The sequence below is a fragment of the Diprion similis genome, chromosome 8 (assembly GCF_021155765.1).
Source record: "Diprion similis isolate iyDipSimi1 chromosome 8, iyDipSimi1.1, whole genome shotgun sequence".
Classification (NCBI taxonomy): Eukaryota; Metazoa; Arthropoda; class Insecta; order Hymenoptera; family Diprionidae; genus Diprion; species Diprion similis.
This window is the reverse complement of record NC_060112.1, coordinates 1420462-1445013: the sequence shown is the minus strand read 5'-3', so window position 1 is coordinate 1445013 and position 24552 is coordinate 1420462. Positions and strand designations below refer to the sequence as shown.

At 36.5% G+C, this 24552-nt stretch overlaps 1 protein-coding gene across 5 annotated transcripts; it reads right to left on the bottom strand.

The window, feature by feature from the left end:
- Nucleotides 1-2607: 2607 nt before the first annotated feature.
- On the bottom strand, nt 2608-24519 carry LOC124408628 (neogenin). 5 transcript variants are annotated; one of them, XM_046885702.1, is made up of 26 exons: nt 24160-24519; nt 13036-13204; nt 12770-12909; nt 12523-12690; nt 12306-12428; nt 12061-12223; nt 11838-11965; nt 11591-11750; nt 11385-11500; nt 10626-11037; nt 10387-10537; nt 10137-10265; nt 9848-10054; nt 9475-9763; nt 9229-9387; nt 8903-9108; nt 8665-8820; nt 8413-8575; nt 8128-8322; nt 7394-7535; nt 7078-7310; nt 6741-6845; nt 6306-6517; nt 6016-6226; nt 5785-5924; nt 2608-5700 (listed from the first exon to the last, which is right to left on the bottom strand). In XM_046885702.1, exons 1-26 carry the CDS (start codon nt 24212-24214, stop codon nt 5602-5604), a joined length of 4431 nt encoding a protein of 1476 aa, XP_046741658.1. In that variant the 5' UTR covers nt 24215-24519; the 3' UTR covers nt 2608-5601. The 5 variants fall into 5 exon arrangements, with proteins under 5 accessions (XP_046741658.1, XP_046741661.1, XP_046741660.1 ...); XM_046885705.1 differs by having other exon boundaries at nt 7159-7310; XM_046885704.1 differs by having other exon boundaries at nt 7394-7523.
- Between the last annotated feature and the right edge of the window lie 33 nt (nt 24520-24552).

The window sequence follows — 24552 nt, the reverse complement described above, 5'->3', positions numbered from 1 at the left end:
TATGGCGCAAGTTATTATTGATTTATATTTTTATACATAATTATTAAAGAAAAAATGAAAAAGAAATTGAACGAATAAACTATTCGCAGAGGAAAATGTATCAATTGCAAACATTGATATCCAGCTCCCACCGTAACAGTTGTATGTGAGATTACATCCCATGACTAATGTTGGTAGAAGAGAAACAAGTGTTGCTGCAGCATTGGGCTGCGTATTCCTAAACGTGTAACACTGTTACATCAGCCACAGTACATACTCAGGGTTATTTACTAGTTGCTTGTCAGAAGTAAGCCGGTTTTTATAGTTTTCTGTACCTGACTGTCGCAATGATGAAGCAATCAGCGACCAGTAAATATCACTAGTGCAAGTGAATGAAACTGGTTGATTGAGACCCAATTGCAAATTACTCTGTTGCACAATTAATGTAGCGTAGTTTTATTGATAAAAGCAGAGTGGAATTGAGTATCAAATATCTCTGGGAAAGAAGAAGGAGCAACTAGTTTGGGTCAAGATCGTGGTCGTGATATGTGTTCGAATCAAATCGACACTCACAGGGCTGGTAGTCCAGTTGCTTTTCTTACTATTAATCACTTTTTTGCAAAATCCGTATACAGCGATATAATTTAAAATAGGACTATTTTCTGATGGAATGCATCACACTGTGCTAGAACTTTCCGTTTAATCACTGCAATGATTAATTTTGAATCTTGATCAGTGACTTTTGAGTTACTTATTTTAGGTCTAAAGGTCATTCTTCTCACTTTTTTGCAACGACTTGACTGCTATCAGCCCTGAACGCTGGACCGAGAGCAGGAGTAGATCCGTCACCGACACATCAAGGTGCTTAGGACTTCAGGCTATCCGTGGCTCAGACATTCAGACATCTGCTCAGCAGCCAAGTCCACAAGGTGTTCAGGCCCCGGCACAAGTGTAAATAAGTCCAAAATTTTAGCTTTATCTATAGTTATTCTACCAGCTCACGATGAATTGGTAATAGACAATTATATAAGCGGTAATGGGTAAAGATTAATTCTACTATGAGCACTAAGGGACTGAAATCGTGTTTTACCTTAAAAAATTTTTTTGGAAAAATCAAGTAAAATGTTATTCGTTTCTGACATTTGGATTCAACATTTATCATGACATAGCTTCCAGAGGATGTGATTATGGTAAGTTGAAACGGAAAATACTTGGAGACATCTTGTAACATTCTAAAGCCACTATAAAGATTAAGTAATTTGAAAATAAAACACACCGTGAAATATCATTCGTTAAAGTATCCGTTTACCTTGTCACAGGTTGAGATATTTTGTGTTTTTGTAGATTGGCAGGTATTTACGGTGTCACCTAATCTATCCACAAAATTCCGAATGCAAGTTTAGAAAATTTGTTATACATTCAGTGAAGCCATTCTCACAGATTTAACATTTAGAATTGGCAGCTTCGTTTCCGCTGTTCTGTTAGTTTGCATACTCGTATTATACATTTAAGACTGCCTTGAATTATCACCTTGATAAAACTGTAATGAAACACTTTTAAAGGAAATTTTTATACTAGTTTTACATCGACAATTATTGCTAAATCATATTTTAGTACAAAAAACTAACAGATTCAGAAAAAATATACATTTACACACATTTATAGTACTGCCTTTATATTGTTATCCAAAATGAAAATCTTTTTTAATACTTTAATATTATTCCTTTGATTGATTCGGATTAAATAACAGTTTGTAAAATTTAGCAATCAACAAACCCTCCAAGATTTAGAAGCGCAATAAGTACGAATTATTTCATTACTGTTATTATTGAAAATTTAAACACCTAAAGCCAAACGAATTGAAATTATTGCTGTGGTTGAAAATCTGTCAGAAGAAGCAAGAATATTTAAAAGAACATTACATACGTTTATTAGGTAATAAATTGTTATAAATATTATCACACACTTCTTATGAATGTTGTATCTTCATTTTTTTTCCTCTATTTTTGTGGGATTTTTTTCTCGTTTTTCCGGGGATGGTCATATTATTATGATATACGTATATATAATATATATATATATATATATATATATATATATATATATATATATATATATATATATATATATATATGTATGTATATATATATATATATATATATGTATGTATATATATGACGGTTTCCACTTACTGCACTTTGTCCACATCGAGCTTAGACATTTCTACGTTGTAGCTGCACTCATATACGAGTTAAAAATGAAGAAAACCGCACTCGTTGTGCATCGAGAGCAGTGTGTGGAAAACGCCAATAGTTTATTTATATGTTTCGTAATGGCTATTGTTAAAAACTAATTACTTACAAAGTGGTGTGTTAATTATGTACATCAAATAGTTGCGCTTTAATTCTTGTGAACCATATCGTTAGTCTTTGTGAATCGTTATTAATACTAATATAATAATAATAATAACATTGATAATGTTATATATATATATAATATAATATATATATATATACGTAATAAAAGCAGCCAGCCTTTAGTGAATACATATGTATATTGTTAAATATATTTCTTTTTGTCAACGTTTTCTTCTGTTGATGAGTTTATGGTAAATAAATAATCGGTATCATAGTAAAAATTACTATCGGTATCATCATTATCACTATCATCACCGTTGCATGGATAATAATAATGATGATTGTGATTTCTCCAAAGATGAATATACCGTGTACGTATATATAAATGTATAAGCTATCATAAATTAATGTTTTTATGGTAAAGTATCATCATTAGGCCATCGACATAGGCTCGTAGAATATTAATCGATTATCTCATTTTTTCGCTAGAGTTGCACAATCATCATTCAAAATTCTTTTAACTTAAAATATTAAAAATAATTTGCATCAATTATTAATTACTTGATTAATCATTGATATACATACATTATAATGATGAAGTAGATTGGAAATGTACGAAATATAAATGTTTTTGTACCTAAAACTCGATACAGCATGAAGGCAAATTTTAGACATTACCCGATAGAAATGTCATGTATTCCTCTATAACGTACAATTGGTTACGTATAACTATTAATCCTATACATTTTATACTATAATGTATAATATAGTATTAGTGTAATTGAAAAAGTGCCTAAGCTTATCATAATCCTATTGATCCTTGTGAATTTTCTGTTTTTTTCCTTTGTACAGCTTCTACGTGTTTTTTTTAAATGTGTTTTTCATTAATTGTACGTAAAATGTGTATATCTTACGTTATTGTAAAAATGTTACAAAAATGCATATCATATGTATAATTGTCATTCGACAATAAAAGCATATAGCAAAAGTGATAAATTATTATTTCTTTGATTATAACTCGTAATAGCACACAGGAAATACACATACGTTTTTGTTAAGATATTAAAAACAGACCAAGTCAAGAGGCGAGAACGATTCGCAAATTTTTAAGGATTACTTGGCCGTTTTTTTTTTCTTTTTTTTTTTTGAGAGGGGGAATGGTTACAATCACAAAAAGATTTCTCTGTACCGATATTCCCTGTGAAACAACACCGTCAAATTGATATAAACGAGCATGTTATACAATACTTGTATTTTGGATATATTCAATGCACGATCAGCAGTAAATGGCAGTAAAGTCAAATAGTAGATCCATTATGGGGCAATGGCTCGGTAGTGATATCTAATATTTTTATAATAAGAATACAATAGATGTAATATAATATAATATAATAAACTGATGTACACAGAGTTGGAAAATATTTGTCTAGCTTTGTTATTAATAACTTTTCTTGTTTCAGGGTTGATTCTGGTGAAAGAACTACCCAAATCCATTTTGTTAGCTAGATTTTTTCAACAATGTTAATGATAATCATACTATAAAATGTATGTATGAATTTGAACGGTCATAAACTGTAATGATTCGCAATATACAAAAAAGAAAAACGACACATCAATGAGAACTATATAATTATCAAGCTGTATTTCTAACACGGAAGTATGCAGATAAACGTGAACCAGAAATGGATTACTTTCTATTTTTCTTTTTCCTCAATTTCTACTTTTGCGTATAACGTAAAATCTTAAGGCAACCACCGTTGACCAATTGATCTAAAAATTGATACTTGGTGCTGTTTCCAAGAGTGCGAAAATATAAAAATAATTTTAATGAAATCACGACACGGTGACTGAGATGATTACGGTAAACGTGTGAAAAGCTGAGCTGCGATATTGTTTGGCAATAAGAATTGAAATATGAACTACCTATCCGTTCGTTTGATCGATAAAATTTATAACCGCTGGGAGATATGTTGTGGACGTTACGGTTCGATCGATGATCGACGGGGTTTACTAAATATTGTTATAGGTATGTTTCGTTGCTTGTCACAATGATTATTTAATCAGTTCGTTACGCTTCACACTTTTCTAAAGTACGAATCAAAGGAAGAATTTAGTAGTTAATGCACGCCTTGTACGAATAACTTTGTACCAATTGAAAAGCATATTAGTTTCCAAAAGTTTCCAAAAGTTTCCAAATAGGTATATCAGTTAATTGAAAGAGACAATCTGAATTCGCATAAATTTCATCTTTCAATATCACCATATTATCTTAGATTCTGCTGTGTAGTAGCTGTAACTAGGCTAAGATTGCATACATGATTATATCACAACAAACCACATATCGTAAAATAAACTAAAATATGGCAGTGAAGTTTGTTCTTCTCCATCCTTTCTCATGTTTTGTTGTTGTTGTATCACATAATATGTATTATTCCAGTAGATATTATCAATGTAAATTAAATCTAGCTTTAAAAAAACGAGAAAAAAGTACACTCGTCAGATATCGAGGGATTCTTTCATCGTCAGTTTAAGATGAAAGCTGAAGGCAAGAACGCGTTGTTTTTTAGTTTTTAAAATTCTTTGATGTTATATCAGCATGTAAGTTCGCGTATTAAATATCTTTCATATTTCTAAAAATTAGAGTTTATCCGTGTTAGCATTATTCAAGAATACTCCCAAAAAAATCTCAGATCCAGTGACAACGTTGTGAAAAGTGAAATGGAACCTCCCCGATCCATGTGCAACAATTATCTTATCGGATTTATTCTAGGTTTGAGCTGCAGTTATGATAATCATTATGAATCGGCCAACTAATTTCAATTGGCAAGTGTGACTGGATATAGGTACATACATTCATATAGAATTTATCGAAACAAAGTTAATAACAAAAGAGGCTATCCGTTAATTCGGAATGATAATTCTCGCCCTTTCTTTCTCTCTTTTTCTTCTTGCGTTCGTATTTCATGTTGTACGATTTACCTACGCAGTACAAAATGAGCAACGCTACAAAAGTAATAATAATAATTATAATAATAATAGTAATAATATCTATTAAAAGGTAATCACTCCGCGATATCAGATGATCGCTAAATGTCGCACGATGTGCATAATAGTAGTAATAGTAACAATAATGTAAACGATGATAGCCTTATTGCTATTAACGTATGTCTTCGTTAGTCACCACTTTCTTGTTTCTTCTTCTTTCAGTTTGAATTTCAGTTTCGGTTTTAAATGGCACGTGTTTTTGGGGACACATTAATTTATCTCAGCACTCAAATTCCGACGCTGTTATGGCATTCAGATCTTTCATCAGTCCCTCTAAATTCGCCATTTCTTGATTCAATTCCTCCGTGCTGTACGAGGGCTGAAATTAACAACAGAACATTTGTATAAAGTGAGGAAATCGCCGAGCTTCTTTAATATAAGATCGTTAATTTATAAATCGAACCTTTAATCGTTCAACCTCTTCAGCTGTATGCGTCGGATTCACAACGGTGGCCAACCTATTTTTCGTTATCTGTGTCGTTGTGATCGGTGGTTTTTTGTACGGGCTACCAGATACCGTCGGCCTCACAGTGACTTGCGAAACTGTGCATTAAAAAAGATATCAACAATAACAAGACTGGCATAAAATTTCGGTATTATTTAGCCATAGTATCAGTGCTTGCTCTACACTCACCTCCATGCTTTTGTTGAGCAGGAGTCGAAGGCGCAGATTGAGGTGGCGGCGCTGGTACGCTGAAACTTTTTAGCGGGTGACCCTGAAGTCTCTTGGTGTTTACATTTTCTATAACACCGACGGTACTGTTAGGCTGGCTACTAGAGCCATAAACGCCAGACGTGTACTGGCTGTTTGCTCCATAATGCTGATTCCCTGGAGGATAGGGAATCTGAAAGAAAGGACACTCGGATCATGTCTTGTTTCATTCTCCAAACCATAACAAAATCGAATTCCTTCAATGTAATTACCTGAGTTTGCAGAGGTTCGTAAGTACTTGGCATGCTGCAAGAGTCAGGGCTTGACTCTGGTGTTGGTTCCAGAGTAACGTGTGCCCTGCTCAAGCTATATTGCGCAGCTGTGCGAGGATAATTAGGCCGCACGGATGGCACGTCTGCACATGAGTTATGAATCGCTGGTTGTGACATACTGCTGTTTACAATGGGAGTAGCTGTGGCGATGGCTGCAACGTGGCAACAATAATTGTCATAAGTTCCAGAGTTGAAATAAATGAAGAGAACAGCATGTCATGAGTTGGAACAAAAGAAGAGAACAGCAAAAACAGTTCACAAGCCAACAGAAAGTATGAAAACATTGGAAAGCAAAGTAGAAATGATATGAATTTTGTGCTGACAAATGATGAATTGAATCAAACTGAAAAAAAAAACGATTGTTTATATACTTACGCTGATGCGGAGAAAGAGTGTCGACAGGAAGGGTAATGAGTTTGGGTTTATGACTTCCTCGATTGTGTTGTCTTGTTAGGGTAGAACATTTTTCGTCGTTGTTACCTAACGTGTGTTCAAAAAATGATCAACGAATGAAAAATCAAAAATGCAAACGAGTAACGAACAAAGCCTGCAAACTGCGAATGTGTAGGAAATAATGTATGAAAATGAAGAGCGAGGAATGTTTGATAACCTTCACCAAAAATCATTGTACTTCGGTCTCGTGCTCAAAGAATAACCGTTGAAGATAAACTAGCACTGATTTTGAGCCAGCCAATGATTTCTCGATTCTTACCCATGTAACTAGGTACATAAGTACGCTTATCCAAGGAGCTTGAATTGATGTGCATATTTTCTTGATTGTAATCCTGATTACCGGATCTGGGAAGAGTATTGCTGCCCACTCCGCTCGAACAAGCTTCACCGTTGATCGAAGACTTCTCAGGAGCCTTGAGTTCCATTTGATCATGATGAATCCACAGATCAGGTGGCTTGATGTTAGTTTTCTGATTAGAATCTTTTGTGTACCTGTAAAGGTGTAACAGCGAATAGCGTTAAAAACATGTCTGTTACTCGATTGCTCGTAATTTAAGATATTTCATCCCGCTCACCCCTTTTTATGATCCGGGGACTCAGGGCGTCGACGACAACACATGACCACAACGACTACAGCGACACCGGTTATGACAACGACGGAGAGGCCGACTATTATGCATATCATCAAGCTCGAAAGCCGTCCATCTGTTGGAGTACCTAACTTTCATTTTTGCTACTTTCAAATGAACAATAGCTGATATGGTTAAAAAAAGTATCGACTATCTATACTTGGAGAGTGATATCAATTCAGAGAGATATTCTGCGTCACGTTTTGAAAAAATAATAATCAATACGTAAAGAAATAGAATACACTATAAGCAGAGATTTGTTTTGATTAATTTTAATTTACGACCTGTACTTGTGACACTTAAAAAAGTTATAAGTTCCGAACTTAGAATGGTTTATGGTGAAATTTCTACAAGTTCACTAAGTTTAACTAACTTCGAATCGTAATGGGTAATATTAAATAAAGTGATAGACACATTTAATATAAGGATATAGAAGCATATGTCTGGTATTTCTAATTTAGGTACAAGTTAAGTTTAGAAGATCGAACAGGGACACATGTAAAAACATATTTGTATACGATCCCACTCAGAAAGTATAAAACCTGTAATGCACAGGCATTTAAAACAAAAGACAAAAAAAAAAAAAAAGACTACCACTTAAAGAGTAAATAATTACTTCCCCTTCTTGCTTTTTTTGAAGAAAAAAAGGAGTAGGAAGTAAGAAATGTTTCAAAACTTACTTGGAGGTGTTTTAAAAGCTACAGAAGAAGAAAACGGGCCGTATCCTCTGGCGTTCCGAGCTTGAATTTTGAAATAATAAGTTGTACTAGGCTGAAGAGTTTTTATCATGATCTCACTCTGATCGCCAATTATCGCCTCGACCCTCCAGTCCCTGTCCCATTTTGTGTTGTCCGTTGTATAGGAGATAATGTATCCTGAATACGATTCGAGATCACAATCAATTTATGAGCAACAAATGAAAACACCTTTTATGAATCACATGCTCCATCATTCTGTAAAGTTACCAGTAATCGCTGCATTAGGTTGCTTTGGCGGCAGCCAATGAAGCATTACTGCTGTCGCATGATCCTCGACGCTTTGAACAGAGAGATCTCGAGGCGGCGAACTGGGCGGTGCTTCATGAGTTGTATTCGGCACTACCATGCTCCAAGGAGATTCTCGCTTTCCCTGAAGTCAAGACGATTGGGAAATACAGTTTTCAGTCAGCTACTTTTCATTGAAACAAATATTGACACTTCATTGTTTATTCAACGTACCTTGACCAATTTGACAGTGAATTCGTATTGTGTGTTTGGTTTCAGATCAACGATCATGCAGTTCAGATCAGTAGAGTTGTAATATTTGTATCTTGGATTGCTGCTGTGATGATGAGAGGTGTAACGTACCACATAGTACCTTTTGTCAGTTACATACTGTAAGATAAAACGATCCGATTACGACAAACATCTCATAGTCTGGAATCAGATTTTTTATTGAATAGAGAAAACAACAAACCTGGCTCTTTGACAGCGTGCTGTCTGTCCAATAAACCATTATCGTACTGGCGGAAAGGACGACGGCTTTAAGTCCAACAGGTGGAATCAAAGGTGCCACAGATTCGGCAACCGAACGCGCTGTCGTTTGAACATTGGCGTAAGCTGGGATTCCCTCTCCAACTGCGTTAGTGGCTCGAAGGGTAATGACATACTCGGCTAACGGTTCTAATAAAATCACAGTGAGGTTAGGAATTAATTGCGGATTAAATGAACTATGCAGTGATGTAGTGTGTTCAATGTTTTTAAAACATTTATACGTTGCTAGACATATTGAGAAAAGTCTACCCAATGATTCGATTGTAAAATAGCGTTGTTTGCTGTCCAATTTCCGTGTATAATTATCCGGATATCCTTTTCCCCAGCCCAAAGTGTAGCCTCGAACCTTGATATTCTGGTCCTTTGGCGGGCTCCATGAAACTAATATCGAATCTGACATTGGCTTGGCTAAACGAAAGAAATTTTCATGTGAAACAGATGTCGATCCGAATAAAAACGAGTTGAAATAATATTGAAAATTATGAAAAAACTTACTTTTTAAATTAGTCGGAGAATTTGGAACTTTACTTTCGTCCAAATCTCTTTCGTACGGTTCGATCTCCATCAAATCGCTCCAAGGTCCGCTTCCGTTGACATTCAATGCACATATTTTGAGATGGTAAACAACGTTCTTCTCCAGTCCGTTTAATTGATACATTTTCTGATTCCCCTGTGTCGTTATAGGTATCCATTGCTTTCTGCCTTTCTGACGATATCGAATCTGATAGCCGGTTATTACGCCATTTTTTCCTTCTAACGGCGGTTCCCAGCGTATTATTATACTCTGGTCAAATATAACGTTGAATGAATTATTAAACTAAATTGAAGATACGCTTCAAATTCGTAAATTTATCACAATGTCGCTTACAGTAGAATTTGCTGCCTCTAAAGTAACATTGTACGGTGATTGCGTTGGCGACGCGCTGAGAGTTCGGACTGTTATTTCATTGGTCGAAGCTCCGGGTCCGTTTTCATTAACAGCCTGGACCCAAAAATTATATTCAGTGAATGGCGTGAGATTCAAAAGCCTGTACCTAGTTTCAACAGTCTCGTTAGTTTTCCCTTCGCTGTCACCCTGCAAAAAATTTTTTAATATCATTATTGTTGTTCGAAAAGTGCATTGAAAATATTTTGGGTACAATAAATTTTCAACTCACCTCTATATACGTAATCAGATATTTAATGATGTGTCCATTTTTTACGACTGGTTCTTCCCAAGTAAGGTCAATGCTGTGGCTGCTAGTCGCTTGACCTTCCAAATTCAAAGGAGGTCCAGGAACGTCAGCCTATTTTAAGTAGCGCAAGAGGGAAAAAATAACGATCGATCATATACAATGGAACTGAGATCCGCACACGTCTTCAAAATGTGAAGGTTTAGAAATGTACTAATTATTCTCAGCAATTTACCTCTGATTGAGTTGTTATGCGCAGGATCGCGCTAGATGCTCCGAGTCCACGTTCGTTTCTTGCAACGACGCGAAACTGATACTTAGTGTTTGGTTGTAAACCTTGTATGACACCTTCCAATCTGTTTTGCGACGTGTTTAAAACGCGTTCCCTGAGGCAGGAGAAAAATTTACCAAGATACGAAAAGATGAAGTTAAAATGCGATAAAAGGCTAAGATGGTTTTTACAACATTACTTACCTTGGCGATTCTTCTTGTTTGTAATAAACATGATATATCTGTATATCTCCATTGGTATTCTCAGGCTCGCGCCACCCGAGAGTAACAAATCTCGTTGAAATTAAAACAGCGTTTAGATCTCTCGGAGCCGATGGTGCACTGCCTTTGATCGAATCCAGAGTATCGGTTTCATCTATAAAATTGGGTTCAGGAATCAGCGGGAATTCAGGATTGCTCATAATGCCCAATATTTCAGCGGGATCGTCCGAAGGACTAATGGATATTTCAGGATTTGGGGCGTAAGCCGACAAGGTTTCACCCAGCAATGTGTCCGGGTGCTGCCACGTGTTGTTATACAACTGTCGATGAAGGTTTTTCTTGGGTGGGTGTTTGGGATTTGACGGTTTACGCTTTTCAACTTTTCCTGAGGGTTCTGTGTTAGTGGCAGAGACAAAGTTACAGTGCGGGAAGAAAGAGGGAAAGAGAGAGAGAGAGAGAGAGAGAGAGAGAAAAGGAACAAAATAAATGAATCAAAAAATGCGAAAACAAATTGAAATTTTAAAAGAAAGCAAACGTCCGGTCTGTAGTAAAAAAACTTTTATAGTAATGTCTTCGATGTGCGATATAACAATAATTGAAAAAAGATGGGTGAAAATTAAGTTCAAACAATTTGATCTGTTATTGGAGCAAAACTTTGCTCGTTCGATTGTAAAAAAATAATGACAGACAACAACGGATAAGCAAGTGAATATTATTTTTTAGTTTCATTTTTTTACTCACTCGGCTGATGTATGAAAAGACGTGCCGAAGCCTGAACACTACCGGCAGGATTTACACCAATGCATTGAAAAATACCAGCATCGATTCGCAGCAATCCATTTATACGAAGATTGTCACTGTGCAAGGATAGATAGATAAGATTATAACATGAAGGTGTAAAATGGTAGTAATAATGTGCAATAAACCGAACAATAAATAATACCAACCCATTAACAAGCTGCCAATAAACACTTGGCGTAATTTTTTCACCATTTTTTAACCACGTTACTTTGGGTTCTGGCTTTCCGTATATTTTACACTCCAATTCGAGATCCTGATTTTCGTTCGCAACTCGGTCCTCAGGTTTTTTGATAAATCTGGGTGGAACTGTAACAAATAGAGTGAAATTACTATTGCAATCCTCATTAGTACCAAGTTTGATCTTTGGAAAGTTGTTGTATTCATTGTATTTACCTTGCACCGTGACGTCGGCAACTGCGTCCAGGGCGTCAACTTCATTTTCTGCCCTGCACTGATACGATCCGTTATCTATCTCTCTGATATCGGTAATCATGAGACTGGATGCGGCTACTATTCGATACCTGAGCGAATATCAAATTCCAGGCATTAAAAAAGAACGAGATGTGGAATTTCCAAGATTCCGTCTTACAATATTCAAGTGCATAAGCAATGTCACCTTGAATCCAGTGGTGCCAAATCAACTGCGATCCCATCTTTGAGCCAAAGAATTGTTGGTTTTGGGTTGCCATTAGCTGCGCATTCCAAAGTAATAGTCGTCCCTTCAATAGCGATTTGCTCCGAAGGTTTTGCAACAAATATGGGCGCTGTAAGTCCCTGATCTGTGAAACGTCGTTAAAACGGTGATATATATTTTTTTCCTATCCAGATATTTTCCATGTTTAGAACAGAATGTACTAATACCAATGTCAGAGGTCAATAAATTTAGCTGCGCTTTGTTACTAAGTCTATACTGCCCAAGTCCGCTGGCATTACACCTGTACGATCCAACGTCTAGTGGTTGTGCGTGATCTATTTCCAAAGCACCTGTAAAGCAAATTGGAGAAAAATTAAATGAGAGGAATTCGATGTTAGAATAAATAATTTTTTTCTAGTACAGTGATTAGTATTGGAAAATTACCTGACGGCAAAACGGTCATTCGGCTTTCGTCCAACGAAAATGGATGCTCATCCTTGAGCCATTGTATCTTTAAAGGACTCGCCGATAACGGAAGAACGCAACTTAGGTAAGCTACTTGGCCCGGATAAACCATAGTGTCTTGTGGCTCTCTCTCGAACCCTGGCAAACCTGAATTGATAAAGTGAGAATGATTTGATGAATGAATCTTGGCTTTAAGAGATTCACTTTAGTACTTGTCATTACTTACTGGCAAGTCTAATAGTAGCTCTCCTTGATACGATGGCACCGATATTCTCAATGGAAGCAAGGCACTGATAGCCTCCCGTGAGTTCAGGATTTCCCGCGTAAACGCTGCTTATATACAAAGATCCGTTCTCCAGCTGTGATCTATAATAATGGAATGAAAATGTGATGAATTTTTCAAGCCTATGGAAAGAAGATGAAAAACTACTTTTCCTGCTTTGTCGCCATTTTCTTACTCATTCAATTCTCATTTCAGTGATTTTCACACACCTGTAAGTATCCCCTATAAAAGAGATAGGCTGCCCGTCATCCGTCCTCCATTGTATGGTCGGGGTGCCGAGTGATCGATTCGGCACGCAGTCCAAACGAGCTTCAGCTCCCTGTTCTACGACCACATCCTGAGGTTCGACTAATAGCTGCAAGCCGTGTCTCCCGATAGCTGGTAAAAAAAGGAAGTGTATTGATCAAATACTGAGTGATTGAGCAGCAGGATTTTAGTAAGATGGTTAGCAGATTACATTACTAATAGAGAAGCCATTAAACATTAATAATTGACTTTCTGAAAAATTCACTAGGATTTCTGATGTTCCACAAGGGATATTCTAGGTGCGATTCTATTTTCTCTGCTTATGAATAATCATTTTCCTAACTCTTTTCATCATGCCAAGGCCTTATTGAATGTAGATGAATAAAAAATTGCGTGTAAAATTCTTAACGCATCTGATCAATTTGATGAATTTGCAACCTAACTTTTGAAGGCTAGTAAAATGAAGCTCTGTGAGTAATATCGCCTTACACTTTAGAAAATGTAATGTTATCTCATTCTATAAGAAAATTAATCCTTTAAACTTCGATTACAAATCCAAAGATTTGATTTTGAACAGAGTTGACTTAATTAAAGATCTCTGAATAATTTTTGATTTAAAATTAAATTTTAGTGAGCATATGAGTACTGTAATTCTAAAAGCAAATAAGAGATGGCCATTATAAGTAAGAAGTACTACTTTGAAAATTCTAATTCTATTAGAATTCATCATCTAATATTGGTTCAATGGATTAAGCTAATTCAAAAAATAAGGGCATAAGAAAATGACAAGTTTTATAATTGAGTATTGCGGACAGTTTGAGACGGCGCATCGGTATGGCATACAACTCCTACATACTTTGGTTATCTAATGAACAATATAAAAGAAGAATTAACTTTGTACTAGTTTTTTTTTTTTTTTTTCACAAATTCCAAAAATTGCGCAGAGCAACGTCGACACCCACAGGCCACCAGACTTGTGTTCCCCTGTTACTTATAACACTGACTAAGTTCTCAAAAAGTTTTAGCGATGACCAGATCATGCGTGCTTTTCGTTGCTGACTCTCGGTGAAACTGAGGTTGCAAATGAATATAAACTTGCATCGATTGGATCATATATATAAAATATAGGGATGCAATTTGTATTTGTAAGATAATGTGCAATATTATCTCAAGGGGTGAAATCAAAGATATCATTAGTGTTGATTAAAATCGTACATTGCCGGTCAGATTCACGAACCAACATGTAATAATAAATTTGATGCCAAAAGTCGCCTACCTATGAACCTGGCACCCGACATGTTCTAAAATCAATTTTTCACATTTCTATCGATTCTAAATCGTTTGTAGTTGTTTCTAGTGACAGAATTTTCTATTGTAGTGAAAAGATCAGAAAAAATAGAGCGTTTCTAAAAATAGAACTAACTCCACTTCAAAATTTTCGAAAATCGTAAAAAGCTGTAGGTGCAGAATCGTTTGTAATTGATTGTAGTGACAGATAGAATTTTCGTTTGTAGTCGAACCGAAAAGAAAGTTACAGATATTTATTGATTTATGAAAATGCCAACTCCTTCGTTTTTTGAGGTCCGTTCGATCTGAGGGTAGTTATCTACGCGGAACCGTTTATAGTTGGTTGTAGTCAAAGAATTTTCGTTTGTAGTAGCCCGTGGAAAAGGTTACAACGATTTATCAATTTTCGAAAAACCAAAATTTTGAAAATTGATTTTTCAACTTGTCGGGTGCCGAGTTCACACAGATCCAGAAGTCTGATATACAGAATAATGAAACGGGATAATTTAGTAACCTATAAAAATAATAATAATATTGATGTAGTTGACCATGTTTCTTTATAAAATTTATTTAACCAGAATGGTATTTGGTTACAAAAACAAAGCAAACCCTCCAAGGTAAACCGCAATTACCTGTTTGTAGGATTGGTAAAGCTTATGAAGTATTACTTACAAACTCTATATCAAATGATTAACATAAATTAATATTGCCATAGAACCATATTTTACATATAAATAAAATACTTGGTGCTATTTTTATAATATCAAAAATTATCCAAGTTATTGATATGCTTAAATTGTTAACTGTTAAGAACTAATCAAACACTTTAGAAATATGTATTGATTTACTTTGCTACATGAATTGTTGATTGATTATGATAGTATAAGTTTAATAAAATAAAATAAATAAATGTGCGTGTTTAATTAACACAAGATTATAATAACAAAAGTGTAAATCTACTGCAGACATAACGATTATTCCACCACAACTTCTCTCTTGATTCCTCATTGCCAGAGAGTTATTTCATTCTCCTCAAATCACCAACAATTTTTCATCATGTAGGTATAATTAAGTAATATTACCGCCCGCGCATTTCGAATGAGATTAAAAATCACGCGTCATCGTTTAGGGGGATTTACCGAATATATGTATATGTATATACTTCAGTGAAAAGGAGGGGAATAAAAGCAATCAACGAGGGAATTCTAAATCATGATGAAAATCAACGATCGGCTAATTGAATCCGTACGTATAAACGATTATATTAGTCACACAGGAATAGATTTGGTATATTTTCTTCCTTATAAATTCCGTATTGTTTTTCTTCGTCGCCTTTTTTCGTTTTCATTGACGTCTGTTTGTCCGTCCGTCCATCCAACTGGATGTTCTCAATCACACTCCTACGAGGCGTGCGTTTGTTATTTGTAGCTACTCAAGGAAAAAGAAAGTAAGGCAGAAAGGAAGAAGAAAGGAAACAAGGAAGAAAGAAGAAAGGAAGGAAATTTGTTAACACCGCCGCTAGACTAAACCCGTAGGAAAATAAACAGCAATGACGCTGTTTGATTTACGAGCCTGCACACGAGGGTGGAAAAGAGAGGAGATTTCATGAGATGAGATGAGATGAGACGAGATGAGAGACGGAAGGTAAGGAGGAGAGAAGAGAGAAAATGTCTTTCTGGGCCGCCGCGCAACCTACCGCACGATGTGAACGAAAATAACCATCTTTAAGGTGCACACCGCATCGCAGGCTGCTGTAATAATAATACTACAGCACTACATACGCCGTTACTCTACTGCATTCTTTCTATGATGTTTTCGCCTGCAGGATCAGGAGCGAGACAGGGCAACAAATTTGTTCATTCACGCCTCGTCAACTATGCATGAATAAGAATAAGAAGAAGAAGAAAAGAAGAAAAAGAAGAAGATGATGATGAAGAAGAAGAAGGAGAAAAGAAGAAAAAGAAGAAGGGGAGGCAAAAGAAGAAGAAGATGAAGAAGGAGAAGAAGAAGGGGCGGCAAAAGAGAAAGAAGATGAAGAAGATGAAGGAGAAGAAGAAGATGATGAAGAAGAAGAAGAAACAGAAGACGAAGGAGAAAACGAAGGGACGGCAGAAGAAGAAGAAGAAGAAGAAGAAGGGGAGGCAAAAGAAGAAGCAGATGAAGAAGAAGAAGAAAGGCGAGGAAAGGGTAGATTTTATCAGACTGCAGTTTTTGTCGTTATTGCAATGATGCATCCTTGGAAAGAGTTGTTATTTTGCAACATTAGGATTACTTGAAATTCAGTAAACTGTTAATACAGGATAAAAAAACTTAGATTTTGTAAATCCAACTTCTTCAGGTATTCTAAGGGTGCAAAATTGTAGTACATATTTATTGCAACGTTTCGACACATTAACGTTACTAACTAATTTCAGCATCGTAGATTTTTACGAAGAGACTTGCGAGCAGCATCAGAGCTTCCGAAATTTTGTTTCATCCTTTATGCGATTCTGCCAATTTAGCTAGCACTCGTTTATAATTTATGTATAAGCATTGATCAATTAGAAAAAAACTGACGGAGATAGAAGGTTTTTAGTCTTCGTCCCTCCCATACGGTTTATAATTGTATGGACCTGATACTGAAGATTCTGTGTGATTTAAAAAAAAAACACTCGTTTATTGATGTTCAATTTTTCAAATTTGCGTTTTTTTCACAGCTTGCGTTTTCAAAGTCGGTGGACACTGCAAGTGGAAATCTACTGCACCGATCTTTTTTAAACTTTGCACAATCTTTCTACACATTACCAACGAGGTAACGCTGTCGAGTTTTTTTCTTTCTTTATTTTTTTTGTTTTCTCATTTTTAATTTTAAGTCATTTTTAGAATAGCTGACTTTTTAGTCAAAAATTGGTGTTTTTGACTTCTAAACGCTACTAAAAATCCAAAAGTGAAGAAAGAAAAGCGACTTGACAGCGTTACGTTAAAAAACTTATCAACTAATAAAATAATATTGATTCTTTTTCAATTTTGATGATCCAATGAGTTCTCGTGTCCACCGCAAAGCACCATTTTTCTGAAGCGCCCAACAAGAGTTGCTGTCGCCAGCTCATTTCTTCATATTTTTAAATAAAAATTTTAGAAATTACTTTCAGAATGTCACTTTATTACATACTTTATTAATAAATAAATGTACATACATTAACCATACTTTTGAAAAAAATTCCTAAAAATATGCTCTTTTTTGATCGAATTAACCTTACCCTCCCCTTAAATGGAGAATGGAAAATTGCGTTCAGAAACCACCAAATATTACCATTAAGGTGCATATAAAGACCCATTGTGCACCTCGAAAACGCGGGGATGCAAAACTCCTATACCGCTCAAGAGATCAGAGTGAAACTTGGCCAGTTAATGCCTTCTGTTGGCAAAAAGTGGAGCGTCTTTTTACTTTTCCAAAATTTTGAAAAAAAATTTACAGATTGGTTACCACCCACAGAAATTGGCCAAATTTTCACAGCTACACTGAATTGATTGAACTATCCGGGACGATGCCACTCGGCGGTGATGAAATACACATTTTGAGCCCAGTTCCATGAGATTTGATGGTGAAATGACGAAATGGCAGCTGATCTGGTTTTCGATTAGGAAATACACCGAAATCTCATTTTGGCGACATTTGTTACCGATATTACGCGCATGCCGGTAATGTATGCGTGTAATGTCGGTAAGACATTACCGGCATGCATGAAAGGTCGGTAACAAATGTCGCCAAAATGAGATTTCGGTGTTCTTCGTCATCGAAAACCAGATTAGCTGCCATTTCGTCAATTCACCATCAAATCTCATGGAACTGGGCTCAAAATGTGTATTTCATCACCGCCGAGTGGCATCATACCGGATAGTTCAATCAATTAAGTGTAACTGTGAAAATTTGGCCAATTTCTGTGGGTGGTAACCAATCTGTAAATTTTTTTTCAAAATTTTGAAAAAGTAAAAAGACGCTCTACTTTTTGCCAAAATAAAGCATTAACTGCCCAAGTTTCACTCTGATCGCTTGAGCGGTATAGGAGTTTTGCATCCCCGCGTTTTCGAAGTGTACAACGAGTCTTAATATGCACCTTAAGGGCTCAAATTATAACAGACGTGTTATTTCCTCTTTCTATAACTATTAAGCGTGTGAGTTTGAAAAAAAGGAAACAAATATTCGATTTTTTTGGACCACCCTAGTATAGACGGGTATTCATAATTCATTCGTTCATTCATCCATTCATTCATGCGTTTGGACTTTTCTTCACCAATTATACTACCACTCCTATTACATCGCGTGCCGAGGTAAGATCAGTTAAGGACCCGTCGTCTTCCTCTGTCTCTCTTTTTCTCTTTCCCCCGTCGAATGTCGCGAGCGTTTAAAATCGTGAATACAAAATCCTAAAGCTGCTACAAGGAGGCGAAGAGAGTCGTCCGCAAGAGCAGCAGTCGCGGGCAGACCACACCCTGAAGCATTAGCGCCCACGCAAATTATAAATCGACATTGGTAAGCATTTTAGTACACCGAAGTATACGCGGAGAGACTTTCCCCTCAACAGCTATAAGAGACACGTATCGCATAAGTATGAGTGCGGTATACGGATTGATGCACAACGTTACTGTTGCTCGTGTCGTTGCTGTTGTTGCTATTGCAGGGTTATAATAAATAATCCGTTTGCCTGCCGAGAAGTTAAGGAACGCGGCAACCTCGCGCTTATAGGTATACGGTATAAGGAATTGAGAAATCTGATAATTGAAACGAACTATACTTACTACGGAGCGTAGGAAGATACGTATGCTAAGCGTTTTAACTTTTATATAAAATGTTACATACGCAGCTACTGAGTTTCAAATTAACTCTTATTAGATATAATACTTGATTAATGTTTGTCTCTTTTCAAAACGTGCGTACATACACATCTATAGACTGGCGAGAAAAATTAGCAGCCCCCCCCCCCCTGCCGGGATTTTGACCGAAAAAGGTCCAACTTTGAACCGCTGTAACTTTGCGTCCATTGCAAGTAGAAACTTGAAACGAAAACGATTCAGGAGCTGAAAATCTTGACTTCAAATTCCATTTTCCAGATTTAATTTATACAAATTTTTTCTCGAGTAATTCTACGTTTACGTCGCTTATATCAAATTTATAAGGTGAACCTTCGACTTGGCGCGCTCATACGCGATGAGCAGAATTTTTTGATAGATTTTAAAGATGGCAATTTTGTAGCTTGGAATTTTCCCTTCGAAACGGATTTTTTTTTTTTTTTAATTTTGTCTCACATTTGTTCTTGCAAAGTTATTCAATATCATATTCGAAAAACTTTGATCCCAGATAAAATGTAAAAAAAAAAAAACTTGAGTAATGCTGAATCGGAGATAAGAGTGCTACAATATAAGTGAACTACAATATCTTTTTTGAAAATTAAAATTCAGGATTTCAAAGGGAAATCTCTATTCTTCAAAACATGATCACTAGGTATTTTTACGGAAGCTGTGTCGCGGTAGAGTTTGATGTTCGATCACTAAATTTTAAGGATCATCTTTGGAAAGTTTTCAAGTTTGCCAGTGATGTTGTGGATGGTTTTTTAAAGATTCAAAGAGGCTACGTATCGAGGCTCAATTTCCTTTTTGTTAATTTCTATACAATAGTTTTTTCACTTGTTACGATAGGATCAAAGTTTTTCGGACACTATTTCTTTTGATATTGGATAACTTGGGGTGAAAAAAATCACAGACATAATTTCAAAAGAACCATTTTCTATTTCATGTTCTTGACAATTATTTAATATGCAGTATTATACCTCAAGAAAATCGTAAAAAACGAAAATCAAGATCGTACACTATAGTTTACAAACAGGCAAATGGTCAAAAATAAGATTACTCTCAAGAAAAATGCGTATAGACTAAATATGGGAAATGGAGCTTGAAGCCAAGATTTTCAGCTTAAAAATCGTTTTTGATTCAACTTTCCACTTTTTAAAGTCGGAGCTTTTCTCAACCAAAAACCCGGTGCGGGGGTGCGAGTGGGGGTTTATTTTTTTCCGCGAGTGTATTTGCGTTTTTGTCACCTTCTTTTTTTCTTTAACTTCTGGGTTGAATTGATGTTATCGACGGAATATAATTATAACTATGTATAATCGTGTAGAATGAATCTGCAGAGATCGACACATGCAATTTCGATCAGAAAATCTGTCCTCTTTCTTGCTTCCAGTTTCTAGCGGTGGTTAGAGATTCCTGTACAACGTGCAAAAGCCACCTTCCTTAGATATTCTAGTGCAAGCAGCAGCAATCTTAGCGTCACGGTCTGTAAACCACGAGCAGCACGACAACGACGACGACGACGACGAGAAGAAGTTTTTATACTTTTACTAAATTCCTATTCTCTCCTACACGTTCATTGTACGTATATACTGCGTAACACATACATTTAAATATGTAATATTCCCGTCTAATATAATATAATGCGGTGTGCGGTGTTTAATTAACCCTTTGAGTCATAGTACCAGGTATTCTTACCACCTATTTCATATGCATTTTCAAAATATTGAGTAAACTTTTTCTAAGTTGATGAGATTGCTATTTCTGAGACTATTCTAATATGTCTTAAAAACTCAAAAGTAAGTATGCCGATATATTGTATTGTACATACATATTGTTATTGCTTTAAATAAATTGATTGAAAAGTTCATTAAAATTGCAGAAATGATTCATTTGCTGAATAATTTCCCTTCAAAGTATACTAAAGATAGATCAATTATATGTTTTCGGGGTCATTGAATCATGATCTGAAGTACGGAGGGTAGAGAGCAGGAGGCTCAACTCGGCGCCTCTTATACGAAGCCAGCTGCGGCTGAAATTTCGGCAAATAATAGTTCTAATTCTTGTCGACAGCAGCGCTGGCGCAGATTATTCTCAGGTTTGTAATTCGAAGTGGAGGTAACACTGTGTTCTTTCATATACATATATACATCGAGAAACAGCGTTGTGGGCGCCACTTAGCGGCGAAAAGAGGAGTTACTATTTTCTCGAGTTTTGGCATCACGTGTAGCTCCGGGTTGAGCCTCCCCTCTCTACCCTCCATAATCTGAGGTTAAATTGTCAAAAGTCAAGATGGCGCATCCAATATGGCGGACTAGAGGTTGAAATTTGAACGAACTTGGACCAAAAATTGTTAATTGGGGTTTTGGGGACGCTACTTATGAATCTGAAGACAGATTTCGATAATTCACAACGGCAGACCTAATATGGAATGCGTAATTTTCTAAATTCAGGACATGGACTGGATAAATTTTGAAAAATCGTGTCAACTACTGGATCTATTATTTTCAATTTTGATCATTCGGATTCTCGTCATAAGCGACCCAAAAAACTCCTGCACTGAGATATTTATCGAAGTTTAATTAATTTTCCAAACTTATGTTCTCCATATTGGATCAGCCATCTTGAATTTTCAAAATCTGATCTCAGATTCGTGAACAGTGACCCCGAAAAGCCGTTTGTCTACGATATTGGATCTAGATTTACAATTAGATGATTTCCTTGACCGTGTTGGATCCGCCGTCATCAATGTTCAAAATGTAATTTTAGATTTGTTAGCAGCAATCCTGAGAACTTCAGGGGAAGTATATTCTTATAAAAGTTGTTTCAGAACAATGTGTGATTAAAAGAGTTAAAACGCAAGAGAACGCGCGTTAATAATTCATTAATCATGAGGCGTGTGAAAAATTTGTAAAATCATAATCCCTTCGACACTCCGCCCGTCGGATCAGCGTTTCATTTGGGTAATATAGACGCTACGTGTAATTAAATTGTCAACCCCGCAGTAACTAGATCGCCTTTCCTTCTTCTTGTTCTCCCTCTTCTCCGGCAACCAAGAAAGCGGACATGAAGGATGAAATTTAAAACCTTCAACCGCCGCTATACATATACCATATACCTTATTATTATTTACTACGCTCGACCATCTCTCGACTGTTTTCGTACACCTGGCGGGTTGCGTTGTTGTTGTTTTGTGAGAGTGCGGATTCTACTAATACACAGCCATACACAGCAAGAACAACCCGTATACCTAGTGCGATGTAAGACTAAAAGGGGCACAATAAAAAAAAAAGAAGACGAGCTTGATGGCTACGAACATGATTCTCACAAGAAATCGAGAAAAACAGTGCACCGCCTTACAATTTTATTATACAACACGCTAAAAATCATAAATTCGCATAATCTAACGGTTCATCGCGATAAGAATCCTCATTAAATTTCTCTCATTTCTCATTTATCGTTAGAATAATATTGTATATCTCGATTTGTCACAGTCGACGACGGTAGAACAGCTCGAGAGAGTCGGATTATTGCCGTAGTTGATCTCTCTCTTTCCTCCCGACCCGACGGGGCAAATCTTCTTATTAAAGCGAGGCAATTATTTCTCTATTGGCGCACAATGGAGACGCAACGACGACGATGATGACAATTTTTATCCCCAAATAGACTTGAACTCTGGGGGGGGGATAAAAATTACAGTATACTAGCAATTCCCAACGTATTCGCAACGAGGGTGCAACGAGAAGAATAAAAGAGTGCCGGGCGATTGGCAACCCTGCACGAGTCCTCCCCCGCCCGCCTCTTCGGCCTATACGCAACTTGATAACTTCTCTCTCTCTCTCTCTCTCTCTCTCGCTCTCCCTCCCTCTTTCAGCTCACTCACGCCCCTATATATACGTGCAGTTTATACTGCTATAACCCCCGAACGACCCACCCTCTCCCTTCTTCTGTTTCACGAATCTGCGCGAAAGCGATGATCCTGGTTTATCTGCATCATTCTCTCTTTGTACTTTCCTGATATTTGCATTGATTCGAAATTTGAACAGGTTCTAGCTTGAGGACACACAATATGATGATAACGACTCGAAGATTCCACGTTTTAATTGGTCATTTTAAACGGTGAACATTAGATGCCATAATAATGGAAAACTTCTGCAGGTATGTCGGGGTGAAAACGAGCGTCGACTGGTAGAGAAGTCTGTAGAAGATATTTTCAGGGATCCTCGCGAGGCTTATTACACCTGTATGTGTATCTTCTCCTCTCCGTGCTCCGTGTAGTCTTACGGTAAATATTTACCCGGGCAAACAAGACTGCATGTATGGAAATTCATGCCTAAGCATGTATGTATGTATGTAGATATCGAGAACGTGAAATTTGAGGCAGTTGTATGTCAAACAAGAGAAATACACACACATATGCAACAAGAACGCTTCACACCGAGTATTTGAGAAAAAAATGAATATATTGACAGTTAGAAGATTCTCTCTCTAGCCGATCTTTGAGCAGAAAATACAATCAATTCATGCGCGTTGTATCATCAGGTAAATTTACACTAGGTGATTATACCCAAGACAAATTCGCGTTGCGTAAATCGACACGCAAGTTGTATGTATGTACATGCGAAACCGTATGTATGCATGCGTAGATACTGTATATATACAATTTTTGTTTGTAAACTGATATTCGAACGTTCTATTTGCCGTTTTTTTCATCCCTGTTACACAAGATTGTTACGAAATAAGATAATAAAATCTCGAGATCCTAGATTACGCTAGGAGTAATCAGAAGTTTTATTTGTAATTGTATTTTTATTTATAATCGACAATAAAATAGGAGAAAACAGTTGAAGTGGGGAGCGATTTGATTGATGATTAGCGAATCGACTTAATTAGCGCGAATTTTAGACAAAATTCGAACGCTGCAATGGAATAAACGTACGTTGAACATATTAAATTTGATCCAGCGATGGAATTACCTTGGCCGACGAACGTCAACAAAGCCAGCGAGATCAGCGCTACCCTCAACTCCATCGAAGGTACGTGTGTATAGCTTGGTCTTCTCCGATATTTTAATCCTGAAAAGATCTCACCAGCCTGCCCACCCACAATTACCTACACTTCTTCATCCGATCACTGAAAGGTAGCACGACTTATGTTCGACACACACATATCTAATTAAGCGTGAAATCACTGATATCTGTCACCACACTGCTGCTTGTCAGGTTGGTGTAATGATTCATTTTCATAATCGTGGTAAACAACAATTTTGATTACCAAACATCACTAGTCAGCGATATACTCCTCTGCACCATCCCGAGTTTCTTGGCTATCTGACGCGACGCCATTTTGGTAGAATATGGAGGCTCGCG

Bases quoted from the DNA above. Each gene is read 5' to 3' on its own strand.
- LOC124408628 (XM_046885702.1), bottom strand. From the start codon at position 24,214: ATGGAGTTGAGGGTAGCGCTGATCTCGCTGGCTTTGTTGACGTTCGTC. The intron at 10,538-10,625 runs GTAAGTAATGTT...CTCCTGCCTCAG, and splicing joins AAACAAGAAGAATCGCCAAG to GGAACGCGTTTTAAACACGT. The intron at 6,227-6,305 runs GTAATTACATTG...CCTTTCTTTCAG, and splicing joins ACGAACCTCTGCAAACTCAG to ATTCCCTATCCTCCAGGGAA.